Source organism: Coregonus clupeaformis, chromosome 15 (assembly GCF_020615455.1).
Source record: "Coregonus clupeaformis isolate EN_2021a chromosome 15, ASM2061545v1, whole genome shotgun sequence".
In the NCBI taxonomy this organism is placed as follows: domain Eukaryota; kingdom Metazoa; phylum Chordata; class Actinopteri; order Salmoniformes; family Salmonidae; genus Coregonus; species Coregonus clupeaformis.
The window spans coordinates 36,413,646-36,430,638 of record NC_059206.1 but is presented as its reverse complement, the minus strand read 5'-3'; the positions used below and the strand labels follow the sequence as shown (position 1 = coordinate 36,430,638).

At 45.5% G+C, this 16,993-nt stretch overlaps 1 protein-coding gene across 2 annotated transcripts in view; it reads right to left on the bottom strand.

Annotated features, from left to right (window-relative positions):
- Positions 1-1,097: 1,097 nt before the first annotated feature.
- LOC121582511 (tyrosine-protein kinase ABL1-like) overlaps positions 1,098-16,993 on the bottom strand; it is a 59,687-nt gene continuing 43,791 nt past the window's right edge. For both annotated transcript variants that reach the window (XM_041898360.2, XM_045225118.1), the window contains exons 2-11: positions 15,851-16,015; positions 13,978-14,273; positions 11,113-11,385; positions 7,965-8,049; positions 7,555-7,732; positions 6,982-7,166; positions 6,683-6,835; positions 4,983-5,072; positions 4,542-4,667; positions 1,098-4,335 (exon numbers count right to left, since the gene is read on the bottom strand). In XM_041898360.2, coding sequence (XP_041754294.2) covers positions 2,705-4,335; positions 4,542-4,667; positions 4,983-5,072; positions 6,683-6,835; positions 6,982-7,166; positions 7,555-7,732; positions 7,965-8,049; positions 11,113-11,385; positions 13,978-14,273; positions 15,851-16,015 — 3,182 coding nt within the window. In that variant the 3' untranslated portion in view covers positions 1,098-2,704. The remainder of the gene's footprint in view (positions 4,336-4,541; positions 4,668-4,982; positions 5,073-6,682; positions 6,836-6,981; positions 7,167-7,554; positions 7,733-7,964; positions 8,050-11,112; positions 11,386-13,977; positions 14,274-15,850; positions 16,016-16,993) is intronic.

The window sequence follows — 16,993 nt, the reverse complement described above, 5'->3', positions numbered from 1 at the left end:
CTTGATCATTGTCACGAAGCCACACCCATCCCACTCGCATTAGAAGTTCCGAACAAGAAAGTGTTGGCTATAAAGAAATAATTACTCTCAAATTGAAGTTCATTAAATGAAAGGATTTCCATCAGCCTAATCAAGGTATAGATTACATCTCACATTCCAGTGTTTGAACTTGTAAACAAGCTGCATCGGCTTTATCTTAATGCAACTCCGTGCAGCCAATGGCAATGGCCGCTTTAGGTATAGTGCCAGGAGCAGCTTGTGGATTTGACAGCTCTAACGCAGTTAAACCTCCGATACCGCCAAAACAACCGCTATGTGGATGAAGCGGATTTGATTGAATCGAGCCCATAGTTTCTATGAATAAATGTGTATGGGCAGACTCCCGCTCTACGCACTAGTGATACTTGGTGGTTCCATCGTTTTGTTTATCCTCAGTCTCTGGTAGAGGGGGAGGGGAAGTGTACAAACTAGTACTTTGTCTTGCAAGCTTTGTCGATTCCACTCTAAACTCTTGTTTGTAGGAGGTGGAGTGGAGAATGTCACTGTTTTTGAGTTGGGTTTTTATCTCTCCATGTTGTATTTCTTAGGCACCATGTAATGTTTTTAATGAAATTGGATAAAACTATGATGACCAAAGTATGAAAATAACTGTTGCTTCTACATTGATAAAGTTATTGGTCCCGTCCCCATGTCAAACGCTTGGATTCAGGAGGCGGGATTATTAAGGGGACAGGGTGGCATCACCCTAACTCAATTTAATACACCAATGGTAACGTGTTGCTGTCTTAATTTTGGGGTGTGGGAATTGGCTGGTTGGTGGGTGGGAGGGTCTAGAGATGGGTCCTCCTTGTTCACTTTTTCTGTCCACATGCGTTATAAAATGTACATATGTATACATTTTGAAGGCGCTGTTCTAACATTTAAATGCATTCTTGTGTGTATATGATTTTAATAATGACAATGCTCTAGCCAGAAAATACATCATACATAACCTGTTGTACTGCTGGTGTCATTATTGTCACATTGTCCATGGACAATTACATACTTCCATCAATATTGTGCATGTAAAAATGTAACTGAAGTATGAACAGAGGCAATTGAGTTTCAAGTAGCAAAATTGCTTTGCATTTTAATGCAACAAATTGCACCATGGTTACACGAAAAAAGAAAGAAAATGTATTTACAAAGGAGAGCAAAATGAGTCTACAAAATGGTGAGGCGGCTCGGATACAAAAAAAAATATCAAAGTAGTGGCATGATTTTTATGGGGGGGGGGAATAAAAAATACATGAACAATGAATCAACATTGAACAGTACCATGTTGAAGTAAAGGCAGCTTGTGGTTGATTTCATCCTCAGGCATCGCAGTCAGACAGGGCAAGGGTGTGGGGAACAGCACAAACTAATACTGAAAACAAATGCATTATTTAAAACGAGAGAAGTAGAAAAAACACAAAGGAACATCTTAGTCATTCCCCCCCTGACTACACAGTGGCATTTCATTGGTTTGGTAAGAAATAACTCCTATAATCAACAATGGTCAGTTTCTCATAAGACAAAGCAAGTGATGTCCTCCATCCATTGAGCCAACAGAGGATCTCTGATGGCCATCCAACTATAGAAGGCTTTTGTGAGGTTTGTAAGTGGTGTGCGTTGAGTGTAATAAAACAGTCAGTCAAGAAGACAAGATGGAAACAACATTCAGAGTTAAGTTGGAGTTTCCTGGTCCTGCACCCTGGTCCCTCTCCAGTAGTGTTCAGTATGGAATAGGACAGTCTGATGTGCCTGAAGAATAGACATTACAATTTTCCTCATCCACGGAAGTATTTGTAAGGCTATATTGCTCTGTTTTAGTTTGGCTTTGGGGAATTACATTGATAGTGTTTTTAAGGCACTCTTTATTCAGATCTTGTGCACAGAAGCAAAATGTTCCCAGGTAGTCTTCCTGCCCACTTTGCTTATTTCCTCTGGCACAGTGCTATTAGCATCCATTCAAACTCAATACTGACACAGTCATATCTTCACCATTCATATCACACCACAGAGATCTGCCAAGCTGAGGGAAAAAAGGTAGATGAGGTGACTACCAAAATGAGGTGGAGAGACAATGTGCACTTCCAGACACTCCCCATTACTTCTGGATGGAAACAAGACGTGTGCACGCTTTGGCTGTTTCAGTCTCCACAGAGCTGGAAGGCATCCTCAGCCATATGAGGCTTTAAGTTTGTGGCACATTGGCAACTCTGCCAAATGTAAAACACTGACAGTAAAGGAAAGAATGTGATATGCTTTTTGTCTATAGTGTCATAAAAAAAGACATGATCATATAGAAAATGATTGATGAAAAGGTGACATGATGCAGAATTGGGCCCAGGCCTCTCTGGTTAAGGCCAAATTGAACTTGCATTCGTAGTTAAGGCTTTCAGACAAAACACGAGGAAAAACTCATCGAGCATAGTAAACACAGTCTTTAGAGTTTGAAGTGTCCTCCGACATCCTGTAAGGCTGCATAAAGTATATTTCTCCAAGGTGTGCATCATGCTCAAACTGTCCTGTGGCACTGTAGCATGCCCTGCCCTCCACCTCAATGTGAGTTCAGCATGACCACGGTCGAGGAGACACGACCGTGGAACATTACATTAAGAGAGAGAGGGGGAGGTTAGGTTCAGCGGTTTTTTTTTCAGTCAGTGTGGCCTCCTCTCAGCTACCTCTGAACGATGTCACTGATCTCTTTGACAGACGAGAGCAGTTTGCTGAAGTCCTGCTGTGCTCCGCTGGCTCCCCCGGTGGCAGCAGGGCAGATCTGCAGCTCGCGCAGGCTGCTCTCCAGCTTGTTGATGGCCTCGCGGAAGGCAAACTTGTTCCTCATCTGCTGGATGGACTCCACGTAGCTCACGCAGTACTTGGACAGGTTCTTGCCCGCCTCCAGCACGGCGCTGTGGCTACCAGTCTGCTCAGAGTTGCGTCCGATGGCGGTGCGTAGCAGCTCCGTGCCCTCCAGGACCATCTCCCTGGTGATGGCCGAGTTGGGCTGGCGCTCTGGGGGCGCACGCGTCTTCCTCAGGGAGCGGCGGGTGTTCATGAGGGGGATGAAGGCTGTGGGAGAGGTCTGATCTCCTGGGGAGGTGAGGGAGGAGAAGCCCAGGGGGCTGGAGGTGGAGCCAGACACTGAGGAAGAGGTCTTTGACGGCTGTGGTTTAGAGGAGGTGCTGAGGCTGAGTTTCTTGTGGCCCTCCAGGGGAGCGCGAGCTTGGTCACTGGGGCTGGATGGGTGGTGGGACTCTGAAGCCTTGGCTTTGGTGTCTGTGGGGGAGGGGAGCTCCTGAGTGGGGCTGCGGGAGATCTTGCCTGACTTTGTGCTAGAGGGCGGGGGTGGAGGGGGAGCAGGCTTGGGCTTCTGGAACTTCCCTTTCTCCCTGGGGCCGGAGGAGTCCAGGTTGTGTTTGTGGCGGCGGGCCCTGCACTCATCCCCGGCTGCCCCCAGAGCGGGAAACACGTTGGGCTTGAGCAGCTCGGCCTGCAGGGCGCTGGTCTTGGAGCTGTCCAGCCCCTGCCCTGGAAGCCTCCTACCAAGCTTGGGCGTCAGGGTCTGGGGGCTGGACTCAGCGTCCTTAAACACCTCATCCGACGGGTCCTCTGTCTTCTTGGGCAGGCGGGGTGGGGGGGTGAGGGTGCCCATGCGAGGGATGCTGATCTCTGGCTTCTCGTTGGCCCTCTTGCGGGGGAGGGCGGGCTTGCCCCCAAAGGTGCCCGAGTCAAAATGGCCTTTGTGCAGGTCGCGGGGCAGCGTGACGGACTTCCACTCAGTGCGATCCGAGCCTGGGGGCATGCTGGAGGCCGAGGAGGAGCGCAGGAAACGTTTAGAGTTAGACACTATATCCTCCTCGCTGGGTGGAGTGGTGCTAGTCTTACCTCCTACACTGGGCACCACCGGCGTACACTTCTTCCTGGCATGATGCGGGGGGAACAGGGGGCCCGGGTAGGTGGGCGCCCCGTTGGTAATACCCCCTGCCCCGTTGTTGTTCGCACCCAGAAACTTGTTGGGGTCGTTGGTATGTGTATCACTGAAAGAGCCGTTGTTAAAGTCGTTGTCTCGGTGGTCGGGCGCCAGCCCCCGTCTCTCCGGGTGTCCGTCCATCTCCTTGAAAGAGCTGCTGCGTTTGGGCGGGGCGGGCGCCGTCTTCTTCTTCTTCTTGATGAGGTTGAAGAGGCTGTTGCGGGACTTGTCCTTGTCTTTGGGCAGGAGGCGGTCGTCCTCGTTCAGGTTGCTGTCCAGGAATGGACGCTCTTTCCTGGGGAGCATGGGGGACACGGCCACCTCTGGCTCCAGAGCATCTGGGTGAACACACATAGACATGCAAATCATCAGTTGTTTGAAAAACACAACACAGCAACATCATCAGAAAACACTAGTATCAAAAATATAGTAGAAAAATCAACAATAAATTGTCCCAAAGCTCTTTTGGCATCTGTTAAATATGGGTTAAAAACACTTAACGGTGCACTGCTTTGATTAGAGGGGTACGTTAGGTGAGTCTCACCAGGGCTGTCTCCATCTCGGTCCACGTTCCTACGGAGGGTCCTGGTCTTGGTGGGCAGCTGTGGAGCCTGCTGGATGGGGCCCAGCATCACCTTCTTCCCTTTCTTTCCCAGCTCCTTCTCCACCTCTGTCACATGACAAACAAACACACACACACACAACAGCATCAGAGACTGTGTATTAACCTACTTCTTACTCTTATAACCCCTAAACCACGAGTACAGCACCTGGAAAACAGATGGAAAATCAACTCCTCTAAACTGAAAGAGTACTGACCCAAATCTTGTCTGGAAGTGCTTAAAAGCTATTCTCTCTCAATCTGGTTGGATGTCTTAGCAACTCTAGCACACAACCTACAGATAATACCTCAAATTGAAGAGTTATAGTTGTCTTCAATTCAGCTATAACGTGTGTAATTGTGACATGATACGGATGTTCTCACCATCAGAGATGCTGGACTCCTGAAACATGGTCTCAAAGGCCTGGTGGATCTCAGCAAAGGAAGGCCGCTCCGCAGGGTTCCACTTCCAGCCTGGGAGATAGGGAGAGAACAGGAAATGAGGTTTGGTACCAGTCAGAAAACTGTCTGCATGATATAAATGTGGAAAGCAGTCAATTGAAATAAATAAATTAGGCCCTAATCTATGGATTTCACATGACTGGGAATACAGATATGCATCTGTTGGTCACAGATACCTTAAAAAAAAGGTAGGGGCGTGGATCAGAAAACCAGTCAGTATCTGATGTGACCACCATTTGCCTCATGCAGCGCGACACATCTCCTTCACATAGAGTTGATCAGGCTGTTAATTTGGGCCTATGGAATGTTTCCCCACTCCTCTTCAATGGCTGTGCGAAGTTGCTGGATATTGGAAGGAACTGGAGTTTTGGCGAAGGTATAGCCAACTAGTGCTACAGTAGCTAACGTTAAAGAAAAACGTCACTCAAAAACGATATTCAAATCAAAATTATTATGCCACATGCTTCGTAAACAACAGGTGTATACTAACAGTGTATACTTACTTATGGGCCCTTCCCAACAATGCAGAATACAATAAATAGAGTTGACCAGGCTGTTGATTGTGGCCTGTGGAATGTTGTCCCACTCCTCTTCAATGGCTGCGCGAAGTTGCTGGATATTGGCGGGAAGTGGAACACGCTGTCGTACACGTCGATCCAGAGCATCCCAAACATGCTCAATGGGTGACAATGTCTGGTGAGTATGCAAGCCATGGAAGAACTGGGACATTTACAGCTTCCAGGAATTGTGTACAGATCCTTGCGACATGGGGCCGTGCATTATCATGCTGAAACATGAGGTGATGGCAGGGGATGAATGGCATGACAATGGGCCTCAGGATCTCGTCACGGTATCTCTGTGCATTCAAATTGCCATCGATAAAATCCAATTGTGTTCGTTGTCTGTAGCTTATGCCTGCCCATACCATAACCCCACCGCCACCATGGGGCACTCTGTTCACAACTTTGACATCAGCGAATCGCTCCCCCACACGACGCCATACACGTAGTCTGTGGTTGTGAGGCCCGGTTGGATGTACTGCCATATTCTCTAAAATGACGTTGGAGGCGGCTTATGGTAGAGAAATTAACATTCAGTGCTCTGGCAACATCTCTGGTGGACATTTCTGCAGTCAGCATGCCAACTGCATGCCCCCTCAAAACTTGTGACATCTGTGGCATTGTGTTGTGTGACAGAACTGCACATTTTAGAGTGGCTTTTTTGTCCCCAGCACAAGGGGCACCTGTGTAATGATCATGCTGTTTAATTAGCTTCTTGATATGCCACACCTGTCAGGTGGATGGATTATATTGGCAAAGGATACATGCTCACTAACAGGGATGTCAACAAATGTGTTCACAAAATTTGAGAGAAATAAGCTTTTTGTGCTTATGGAACATCTCTGGGATCTTTTATTTCAGCTCATGAAACATGGGACCAACACTTTACATGTTGCATTTATATTGTTGTTCAGTATAGTTTGTCATTGAGCACTCAATGACTTCATTCCAGTAGACATTACACAAACAAAACATGATGAAGGTAGTCAGAAAATAATTAGGAAATGACGGGCTAAAGCCAGGCTGTGCCATTTAGCCATAGACAGATGTATGTGTACTCACAGGCCCTCATGAGCTGGTAGACCTTCTCTGGGCAGCCCTCCGGCCGGTCCATGCGGTAGTCCTTCTCTAGGAGCTCATACACCTGGGACAGGTCTATGCCAGGGTACGGAGACATCCCATAGGTGGCGATCTCCCACAGCAACACTCCGAACGCTGGGAGTTTGGGATAACAAAGTACAGAGATGAGTCTATTTGCATGCCAAAACAGGACTACATTCATTGTAATCATAATGATATAAGTCATTCTAAATAACAGAAATACATTTGTCATTGAGTTACTGTGTCATCTTCAAACTCACCCCAGACGTCAGATTTGATGGAGAACTTGTTGTAGGCCAGGCTCTCCGGGGCGGTCCACTTGATGGGGAACTTAGCCCCAGCGTGGGCCGTGTACGTGTCCCCCGTCATCAGCCTGCTCAGCCCAAAGTCTGCCACCTTCACCAGGTGGTTCTCCCCCACCAGACAGTTACGGGCTGCCAGGTCCCTGGAGCACAGAGCGAAGACAGAGGAGCATGGTGTCAAAGGCAGTACTATGTATTTCTTTAGGATGGCAATTCTCTTCTAATATCTATGTCTTTAAGTGTTGGCTGTTGCGTGTGCACCTGAGCAAGAAGCTGAGTCTCAACAAGCTTGACAATTTAAAGCAAATTGGGGAATCGACGAGAGGACATAAATCATATCTTCTAGGCCATCATAAAACATGCTGGGGCAAAGTCAATCTCACAGCAACAGCGCACATATGATATCTCTGTCTGGGGGAGGGGAGGACAATTGATGGGCAAGAGTGAGGGGCAGGAGAGGTTAGTGAAAGGGAAGACATGGGAAGAGAGAGAGAGAGAAACTGAGGAGGTTAAGCTAGTGTCGTGTCTCACCTGTGGATGAAGTTCTTCCTCTCCAGGTACTCCATGGCGGAGGAGATCTGCGTGGCCATGTGGAGCAGCACCACAGCGTTCACCTCCTCCCTGTTACACTCCCTCAGGTAGTCCAGCAGGTTGCCGTGGGTCATGAACTCTGTGATGATGTAGAATGGGGGCTCTCGCGTGCACACGCCTGGCAGAGAGAGAGAGAGGCAGAGTTAGTTACAGCACTGACAATGGCAGTAGTGTGGCATTTCAGGAAGAGACACAATTAAGAGTGAGGATGCATCCCAAATGGCACCCTATTCTATATATAGTGCACTACTTTTGACCAGAGCCCTATGGACCCTGGTTAAAGATAGTGCAATATAAAGGGAATAAGGTGCTATTTGAGACGCAGCCTGAGACATAATCCAGTAACTCACCCAGTAGCTGTACCAGGTTGGGGTGTTTGATCTCCTTCATGACAGCAGCCTCCTTTAGGAACTCCTCCACCTCCATGGTGTCCTCCTGAGTGGGTGAGAACAGGGCCAGAGGGCCAACCACACACACCAGGTGAAAATAAATTCAAAACAGCTAGCTACATCTACAGTGCCTTCAGAAAGTATTCATACCCCTGGACTTATTCCAAATTTTGTTGTGATACAGCCTGAATTCAAAATGGATTGTAAAATATTTGCACATTATTCTTAAAACAATTCTTCAAGCGCTGTCAAATTGGTTGCTGATCATTGCTAGACAACCATTTTCAGGTCTTGCCATAGATTTTCAAGTAGATTAAAGTCAAAACTGTAACTCGACCACTCAGGAACATTCACTGCAACTCCAGTGTAGATTTGGTCTTGTCTTTTAGGTTATTGTCCTGCTGAAAGGTAAATTAATCTCCCAGTGTCTGGTGGAAAGAAGACTCAACCAGGTTATCCTCTAGGATTTTGCCTGAAAAACTCCCCATTCCTTAATGATTACAAGCAAACCCATAACACGATGCAGCCACCACTATGCTTGAAAATATGCAGTGGTACTCTGTACTGTGTTGTATTGGATTTGCCCCAAACATAACACTTTATATTCAGGACAAAAGTTACTTGCTTTGCCACATTTGCAGTATTACTTTAATGCAAACAGGATGCATGTTTTGGAATATTTGTATTCTGTAAAGGCTTCCTTCTTTTTACTCTGTCAATTAGGTTAGTATTGTGGAGTAACTACAATGTTGTTGATCCATCCTCAGTTTTCTCCTATCACAGCCATTAAATTCTGTAACTGTTTTAAAGTCACCATTGGCCTCATGGTGAAAGCCCTGAGCAGCTTCCTTCCTCTCTGGTAACTGAGTTAGGAAAGACACCTGTATCTTTGTCGTGATTGGGTGTATTGATACACCATTCAAAGTGTAAATAATAATTTCACCATGCTCAAAGGGATATTCAATGTCAGGTTTTTTTTTTATACCCATCTACCAATAGGTGCCCTTCTTTGCGAGGCATTGGAAAACCTCCCTGGTCTTTGTTGTTGAATCTGTGTTTGAAATTCACTGCTCGACTGAGGGACCTTACAGATAATTGAATGTGTGGGGTACAGAGATGAGGTAGTCATAAAACAAATCATGTTAAACACTATTATTGCACACAGATTGAGTCAATGCAACTTATGTGACTTGTTCAGCAAATTTTTACTCCTGAACTTATTTAGGTTTGCCATAAGAAAGGGGTTGAATATTTATTCTGACGGCACTGTAGACTATACGCATTGCTAGCTTTACATGTTTCTACATGGAAATACCTATAGAAGCTTTACAATAAGTGTGTTTGCATAGCAGATGTCTAAAACAGGGGTCCTCTGTTCTACACCTATGTGCCACCAGGTGGTTGTATACTCAGCACAGTTTCCAGACTCAGTTTCCATCACACCATCTGAAACACCACTGTTATTTTCCAACTGCCTAAGACCTCAAGCAGCTAACAAACAATATTGACTACTGCACTATTAACTACTACAAAAAATATAATAGAAAAATACACAAAAAATTAACTACTAAAGACAATATTGACTACTACACTACATTAGGGTGGCAGGTGCCGATGTGCCCTTGAGCAAGGCACTTAACGCTAATTTGCTCCATTGGCACCTGTAAAACAACACATTTCACTCCACCTATCCGGTATGTGACAAGAAAAAAATATTGTCATCAACTCATTCTTATGGTTCAATCTCACTCCCTAGACTCCCAACAAACCCCCTAAAACGTGTACAGTGAGGGAAAAAAGTATTTGATCCCCTGCTGATTTTGTACGTTTGCCCACTGACAAAGAAACGATCAGTCTATAATTTTAATGGTAGGTTTATTTGAACAGTGAGAGAGAGAATAACAACAACAAAATCCAGAAAAACGCATGTCAAAAATGTTATAAATTGATTTGCATTTTAATGAGGGAAATAAGTATTTGACCCCCTCTCAATCAGAAAGATTTATGGCTCCCAGGTGTCTTTTATACAGGTAACAAGCTGAGATTAGGAGCACACTCTTAAAGGGAGTGCTCTTAATCTCAGCTTGTTACCTGTATAAAAGACACCTGTCCACAGAAGCAATCAATCAATCAGATTCCAAACTCTCCACCATGGCCAAGACCAAAGAGCTCTCCAAGGATGTCAGGGACAAGATTGTAGACCTACACAAGGCTGGAATGGGCTACAAGACCATCGCCAAGCAGCTTGGTGAGAAGGTGACAACAGTTGGTGCGATTATTCGCAGAGTTGCAATGATCATGAGAACGGTGAGGAATCAGCCCAGAACTACACGGGAGGATCTTGTCAATGATCTCAAGGCAGCTGGGACCATAGTCACCAAGAAAACAATTGGTAACACACTACGCCGTGAAGGACTGAAATCCTACAGCGCCCGCAAAGTCCCCCTGCTCAAGAAAGCACATATACAGGCCCGTCTGAAGTTAGGGTTAACCCTAACCCTAACTTCACCGCATCAAAGGGACCTTTGGACGGGGCCATGTACCGTCAAATCTTGGGTGAGAACCTCCTTCCCTCGTGGATGGGTATTCCAGCATGACAATGACTCAAAACACACGGCCAAGGCAACAAAGGAGTGGCTCAAGAAGAAGCACATTAAGGTCCTAGAGTGGGCTAGCCAGTCTCCAGACCTTAATCCCATAGAAAATTTGTGGAGGGAGCTGAAGGTTCGAGTTGCCAAACGTCAGGCTCGAAACCTTAATGACTTGGAGAAGATCTGCAAAGAGGAGTGGGATAAAATCCCTCCTGAGATGTGTGCAAACCTGGTGGCCAACTACAAGAAACGTCTGACCTCTGTGATTGCCAACAAGGGCTTTGTCACCAAGTACTAAGTAATGTTTTGCAGAGGGGTCAAATACTTATTTCCCTCATTAAAATGCAAATCAATTTATAAAATTTTTGACATGCGTTTTTCTGGATTTTTTTGTTGTTATTCTGTCTCTCACTGTTCAAATAAACCTACCATTAAAATTATAGACCGATCATGTCTTTGTCAGTGGGCAAACGTACAAAATCAGCAGGGGATCAAATACTTTTTTCCCCTCACTGTACCTTGAGGGTCTTGACGGCCACGGTGAGGCTGTACTTCTTCCAGACCCCCTCATAGACCTCTCCGTACTGGCCCCCGCCCAGCTTGTGCTTCATGGTGATGTCGGTGCGCTCCATCTCCCACTTGTCATAGTTGGGTGACACGCCATAGATGGTGGGCTTGTTGCGTTTGGGTGCCGGGTAGTGTAGCGTGGTGATGAGGCCGTCGGCTACCGTAGAGTGGTGGTGAACCAGCTCTGCCAGGGTGTTGAATCGACTCTCAGACGACACGTATAGCTGGGGAAAGGGAGGAGGGAAGAGGCCATTTCGAGTTTAGATTGTATGACTTAAGCCCATAACAGGAAGGAGATTCAATGACCTTGGGAGTGAGTGGTTAGGTTGGTAGGAGCAACACTGGAGTTAAGGGTTTAAATCCAGCTAGTTACAGACGTTAAATAGGTAACTTTACATTCAAGTGTCTAATAAATTAACACCAAAGAGGACAGATCAAATATTCTGTAATATGAACCAACTGAACTGGCTGGATATGATAATATGTGGAAAAGCAGCACGCTCAAGAAGCATTGAGAGCAAGAAAAGCACTTTCCAGCAGCAGATGATCTCTGGCAGGAGATATTGGTCAAGGCTGACTGAACACAGTCTTTTCCATTGTCCATGTCTTATATAAGACCTCAGTCCCAGATCCTGTGTTCAGTGTGCTTGTATCTACTGTTCCACTCTGGAAACATTCTGTACTCTTCCTAGCTTCACAAATGGATGGACTTTCAGAGTTTAACAGAATGTAAATGGAGATAATGTAGGTAGGTACTGACTGAGTAGGTAGGTCGTGAAAGAACCTGAAAGGAGCAGCATCTGAAGGTCTTGAACAATAAAGAGGCCTGTTCCGTTGTTCAACTACCTCACATTCAGCTTAAAGCTCCAACTTGACCACTTATCAGGGCCTGTCTCAGTAAAAACCATCCCAGCAGGAGCTCGATTTCATTATCACAAGAATCTGGGCGGATCAGAATACTGTCAATCACAGAGTCTGTGTTGTGTGGGGGTGATATGAGGAGTGTTCCACAGACAGGACAGGTACAGATATTGGAAAAGTCTGCATTCCAGATGGCTGAATGTGAACACAGTGGGAGATAGAGGAACTGCAGGGGGTAGGAAGGGTGGGAGATTGGTCTGTGTGTGTGTCTGTCATTTTGTCTACGTGTGCGTGTTTGTATGTGTGCGCTGGTCTGTCTTTGTCTAGTGGGGAACAGAGGTCGTTTGGAGCATTCCTCTCGTGCATGCCATTCCACTCGCTCACCTCTGTGCAGTGAGGAATGCTGGGATGCATATGACATAGAAAGGATGGCAGCTCTCCTGCAGAGGTGGTTTACCTCAGCTGGCCCGACAGACAGCTGGGTCAAGAGAGGGGCGAAGACAGCTGGCAGACTGACTATCCTAATACTCATACGACTTCTTTCTCCGTCTCCATTCCTCCTGACCACTAATAACGGTTGGTGTAGCACAATAGCAGGGTGTGTCCCAATAGTCATATACGGCCTCCTTTCCTTCAAGCGGACAGGCTTCTGCAATGAACGATGATGATGGTCGAGCTGAAAATATACTAAGTTAACAATGAACTATTAGGTACCGATTTTTTCCATTCCCTGTATCTTCACCTGGATTTGGTCCCCAGCATCTTTCTGGTATCTATTGAGGTCAGTGGTCATGAAGGAGAGGAGAGGCCATTTTAGAGGGTTGGAATGTAGGCCTCTAACCTTAACCAGTTCCAGACCTGCCGTGTCCTCTCTAAATTAGCCTTTCCCAGAGGGGGTACAATAAGCTGCTCTGTGGAGACCTCCACTAAAGCCCACTGTCTGCCTTGGCCACAGTTTAATGGGCTGTATAACCAGAGGAGCTCAGTGAGACAGTCAGGCCACTTACAGCTGCCTACGATAATCACTTAACCAGAGAGAGAGGTAAAACCGCTGGCTGTTTAGGACTTGGGGACATAGGTCTCTGGCAATGGTGGAAAAAGTATCCAATTGTCATACTTGAGTAAAAGTAAAGATACCTTAATAGAAAATGACTCAAGTAAAAGTCGCCCAGTACAATCCTACTTCAGTAAAAGTATCAAAAGTAAATGTAATTGCTAAAATATTCTTAAGTATCAAAAGTATAAATCATTTCAAATTCCTTATATTAAGCAAACCATACGGCACCATTTTCTTTGTTTTTTTAATTTATAGATAGTCAGAGGCACACTCCAACACAGACATCATTTATAGATAGTCAGAGGCACACTCCAACACTCAGACATCATTTACAGATAGTCAGAGGCACACTCCAACACTCAGACATCATTTACAGATAGTCAGAGGCACACTCCAACACTCAGACATCATTTATAGATAGTCAGAGGCACACTCCAACACTCAGACATCATTTACAGATAGTCAGAGGCCCACTCCAACACTCAGACATAATTTACAAATTAAGCATGTGCTTAGTGAGTTCGCCAGATCAGAGGCAGTAGGGATGACCAGGGATGTTATCTTGATAAGTGTGTGAATTAGACCCTTTTCCTGTCCTGCTAAGCATTCAAAATGTAACGAGTACTTTTGGGAGTCAGGGAAAAAGTATGCTGTAAAAAGTACATAATTTTCTTTAGGAATGTAGTGAAGCAAAAGTAGTCAAAAATATAAATAGTAAAGTAAAGTACAGATACCCCCAAAAAAGTAGTACTTTCAAGTGTTTTTACTTAAGTACTTTACACCACTGGTCTCTGGGCACCTTTACATATGAAGATGTGCTGTGGTGATGCGATAGAGTAGAGGTAGGAGGTGTGTGTGTGTGGCCCGCATATTATCGGTGTGTACTGTATATCCTCACCTTCCCGTCGGAGGCCGTGTTGATCCTGTAGTGGTAGACGCGTCCCTCGTAGCGAAGTGAGATGGACCTCTGCCCGGGGCTGCTCTCACTCTCCCTGACCAGGAAGCTGCCGTTGATACCTGAGCTGAGCAGGTACTCTGCAGCGTTGCGCGACACAGGCCCATGGTACCAGCTGTGCTTCTCTAGGCTGTTGACCGGGGTGATGTAGTTACTGGGCACCCAGCCCTGGCCGTGGTTGGTCTGCGCCTCACACCACTCCCCATTATGGTTGTAACCCAGGACTCGCAGCTTCTCTCCTGCAGCACGGGTGGACATGCCATTAGGGTGAAATCAGGGAAACTACAGGGGGAATCTACACTACAGGCGAGACCTTTTAGAAGTATGGCAGGCGGTTTATATAGACACCACTCCAAGTATATTTCTACTGGTTAAAGGAGAAACGCCACATGTAAAAGAAACTTGCTATAGAATGGTTGGTTGGTTGCTCTAAATTACTAGAATAGTTACTATCCTAAAGGTTCTACATTTTACACAATTGAGGCTACACTTGCGCGGAGCTTGTGTTAACTTTTTTTTCCAGTTGCATCATAGACCAACATGAAAGTGCCACATCCTCACTATTCTGAGACTGAGCCAGAGTGGTTAATCCACTGTATCTAATGTAATGTTTACTCAGATTGTGACACTGTTTTTTTTTCTTCCATTGGTCATGGGGTTAGCAGGGTTGACGTCACCACTGTCTGATCCTGGTTTTAGACTCAGCATAGCGGCTCATCATAAACTACAATTCACAAGAGAGTTTAATGCAAAAGTGTATTAGTTAATAATATACATATTTTTAAACATTAACATGAAAACTGTACTTCTAAATAAATGGGAAAACTTTTCAATTTGGAGATACGAAGGTATAAAGCCAACCCAACCTGTTTAGAAAGAAGCCCTAATTTAAGCCCTAATTAAATTGTTCTTATAGACTTCTGTATAAAATCTACCGCTATATAGCCTTAGTGACACTAATGATTTAGATAGCCTTATTACATAACGTATTTTGCCTCTTTATTTCCTGGTCTTTAAAATGAATTTTTGCATCCCTTCCTCTAGAACTCTCTCTCTTTCTCTCTCCTGCCTGCTGCAGCTGCTGCTGCATTGTGTTCCAGCCGCTCCAGTGGAAAGAGCTCTTTGCGACAATGGGACCAGCTATGCTAGTTAGCAACGGCGCTAGCAGTTAGCAACAGCGCTGGTCCAATGATTTGTTTTATTTTTTAACACTGACGCATGGAATCTTTACGTTGTCATAACCTGTATATTTTCGACCTAGCAGACAATCAAGGAGAGATAGGGAACGGGACGCAAATATGTGTATTTCCAGTCAGTCTAAACCCTCCCCATCCCCCTGAGAGGACACTGTACCCATCTCAGCGCAGTCAGAATTTTAAAATGAAGATAAAAACACAAGCAGTTCACACACACACACACACACACACACACACACACACACACACACTGTCCTGTTTATCTGCCGCTGATAAGGGCCGTATTGCACATTGACCCCATGACCAAGACAGGTCCCTGACAACAATAAGCCCAGAGAGAATATTTTCACACAGCCTGTTGATGCTCTCTGGGCTATGATGGACGGTTTTACTGTTAATCGTTTCAGAGCACAAAGCCGGTTCTCTGACGGCTGTCCGGATGGAAAACTAATGTACCCTCACAGAGACGGACTCACAGCGCAGAGCTGAGGACTGTTCCATTTGAAGTGACAGTAGCACAACTCCATTCCTGAATTGACAGGAATTTAGATGGATTTGATCGCAACTTTCTGTCACACACACACACACACACACACACGCACCCACACACATTCTCTTACCTTTAGTTATGCTGAGAGTGTTGTCCCCACTGGCCACAAAGTCGTACAGCGCAACAAACAGGTTGGGGTCATTCTCGCTGGGTCCTGCCAACAGGTTCTCTTTGGAGTTCCAGCGGGCCGCTTCTGACAGACCCTGGGGCTCAAAGTCTGGTCTCTGGAGAGCTTCTGGAACATACAACAGACATGTCCAACATTAGAACATGTCTTTATTTATTAAACAAGTGGACTTTAGGGAAAAGAGCGAGATCGGAACTCGGGAGTGAGTCGATCAGATCTGTGTTAAATAAACCAACAACTAATCAAGCAAATAGACATGTCATAGAAACAGGCATAAGAGAAAGCAATTCTCAATGTGCTGGCATTTCAGAACAGACATGATCATTGCTTCAGTTTTCAGGCTATTCCATGGACACACACAGACACTAACACATTACAAACACTAGAGTCATTCACACCTGTATGTGTTGCCTGTTCTTTAAAAAAAACACTTCAGAGAATTGAGAACCTCCCCACGTCACATCGAAGGAACGTTTCTCAGAAAAAGTTTCATGGTTGCACTATTGTCCTGGCCTGCACAGCAGCTGTGATTTGACTATGGTATTAAAGGCAGCAATATGAACTGAGATCTTTAATAAAGACCAGTCCAATAACATAGTCCATCTCTACACTACCTACCTTTCATTTCCTGGAGTACCACGGCTTTGCTTTCAATTTCAAGACTTTGTTTTCAATAACAAGACTCTCCAATAAGAGTTGACCCATCTTTGCCTCCAATGTTGTAGTAAGAAGGGAAATTCTAGCTGTGTTAAGCTTCCAATAAGGGCTGAAATAACACCGTAAGAGATTACAGGCACTAAAACCACAGATTATGCTCATTATTCTCAAATAATGGGAGTTTGAGAGCCTGAGAGGGATCTGGATGATACATCAATGTTACCAGAACTGGAGCGAGAGAGAGAGAGAGTTGATCTGGATGATACATCAATGTTACCAGAACTGGAGCGAGAGAGAGAGTGAGTTGCAGAGGAGAGGTCGAAACAGAGAAGGAAAGAGAAAGTGGAAGAGATAGATGGGGAATTTACACTGCAGCCCAGCCGGCCCACACAGTGACTTCATTGTGTGGCCAGCTCAGCTGTCAGCACA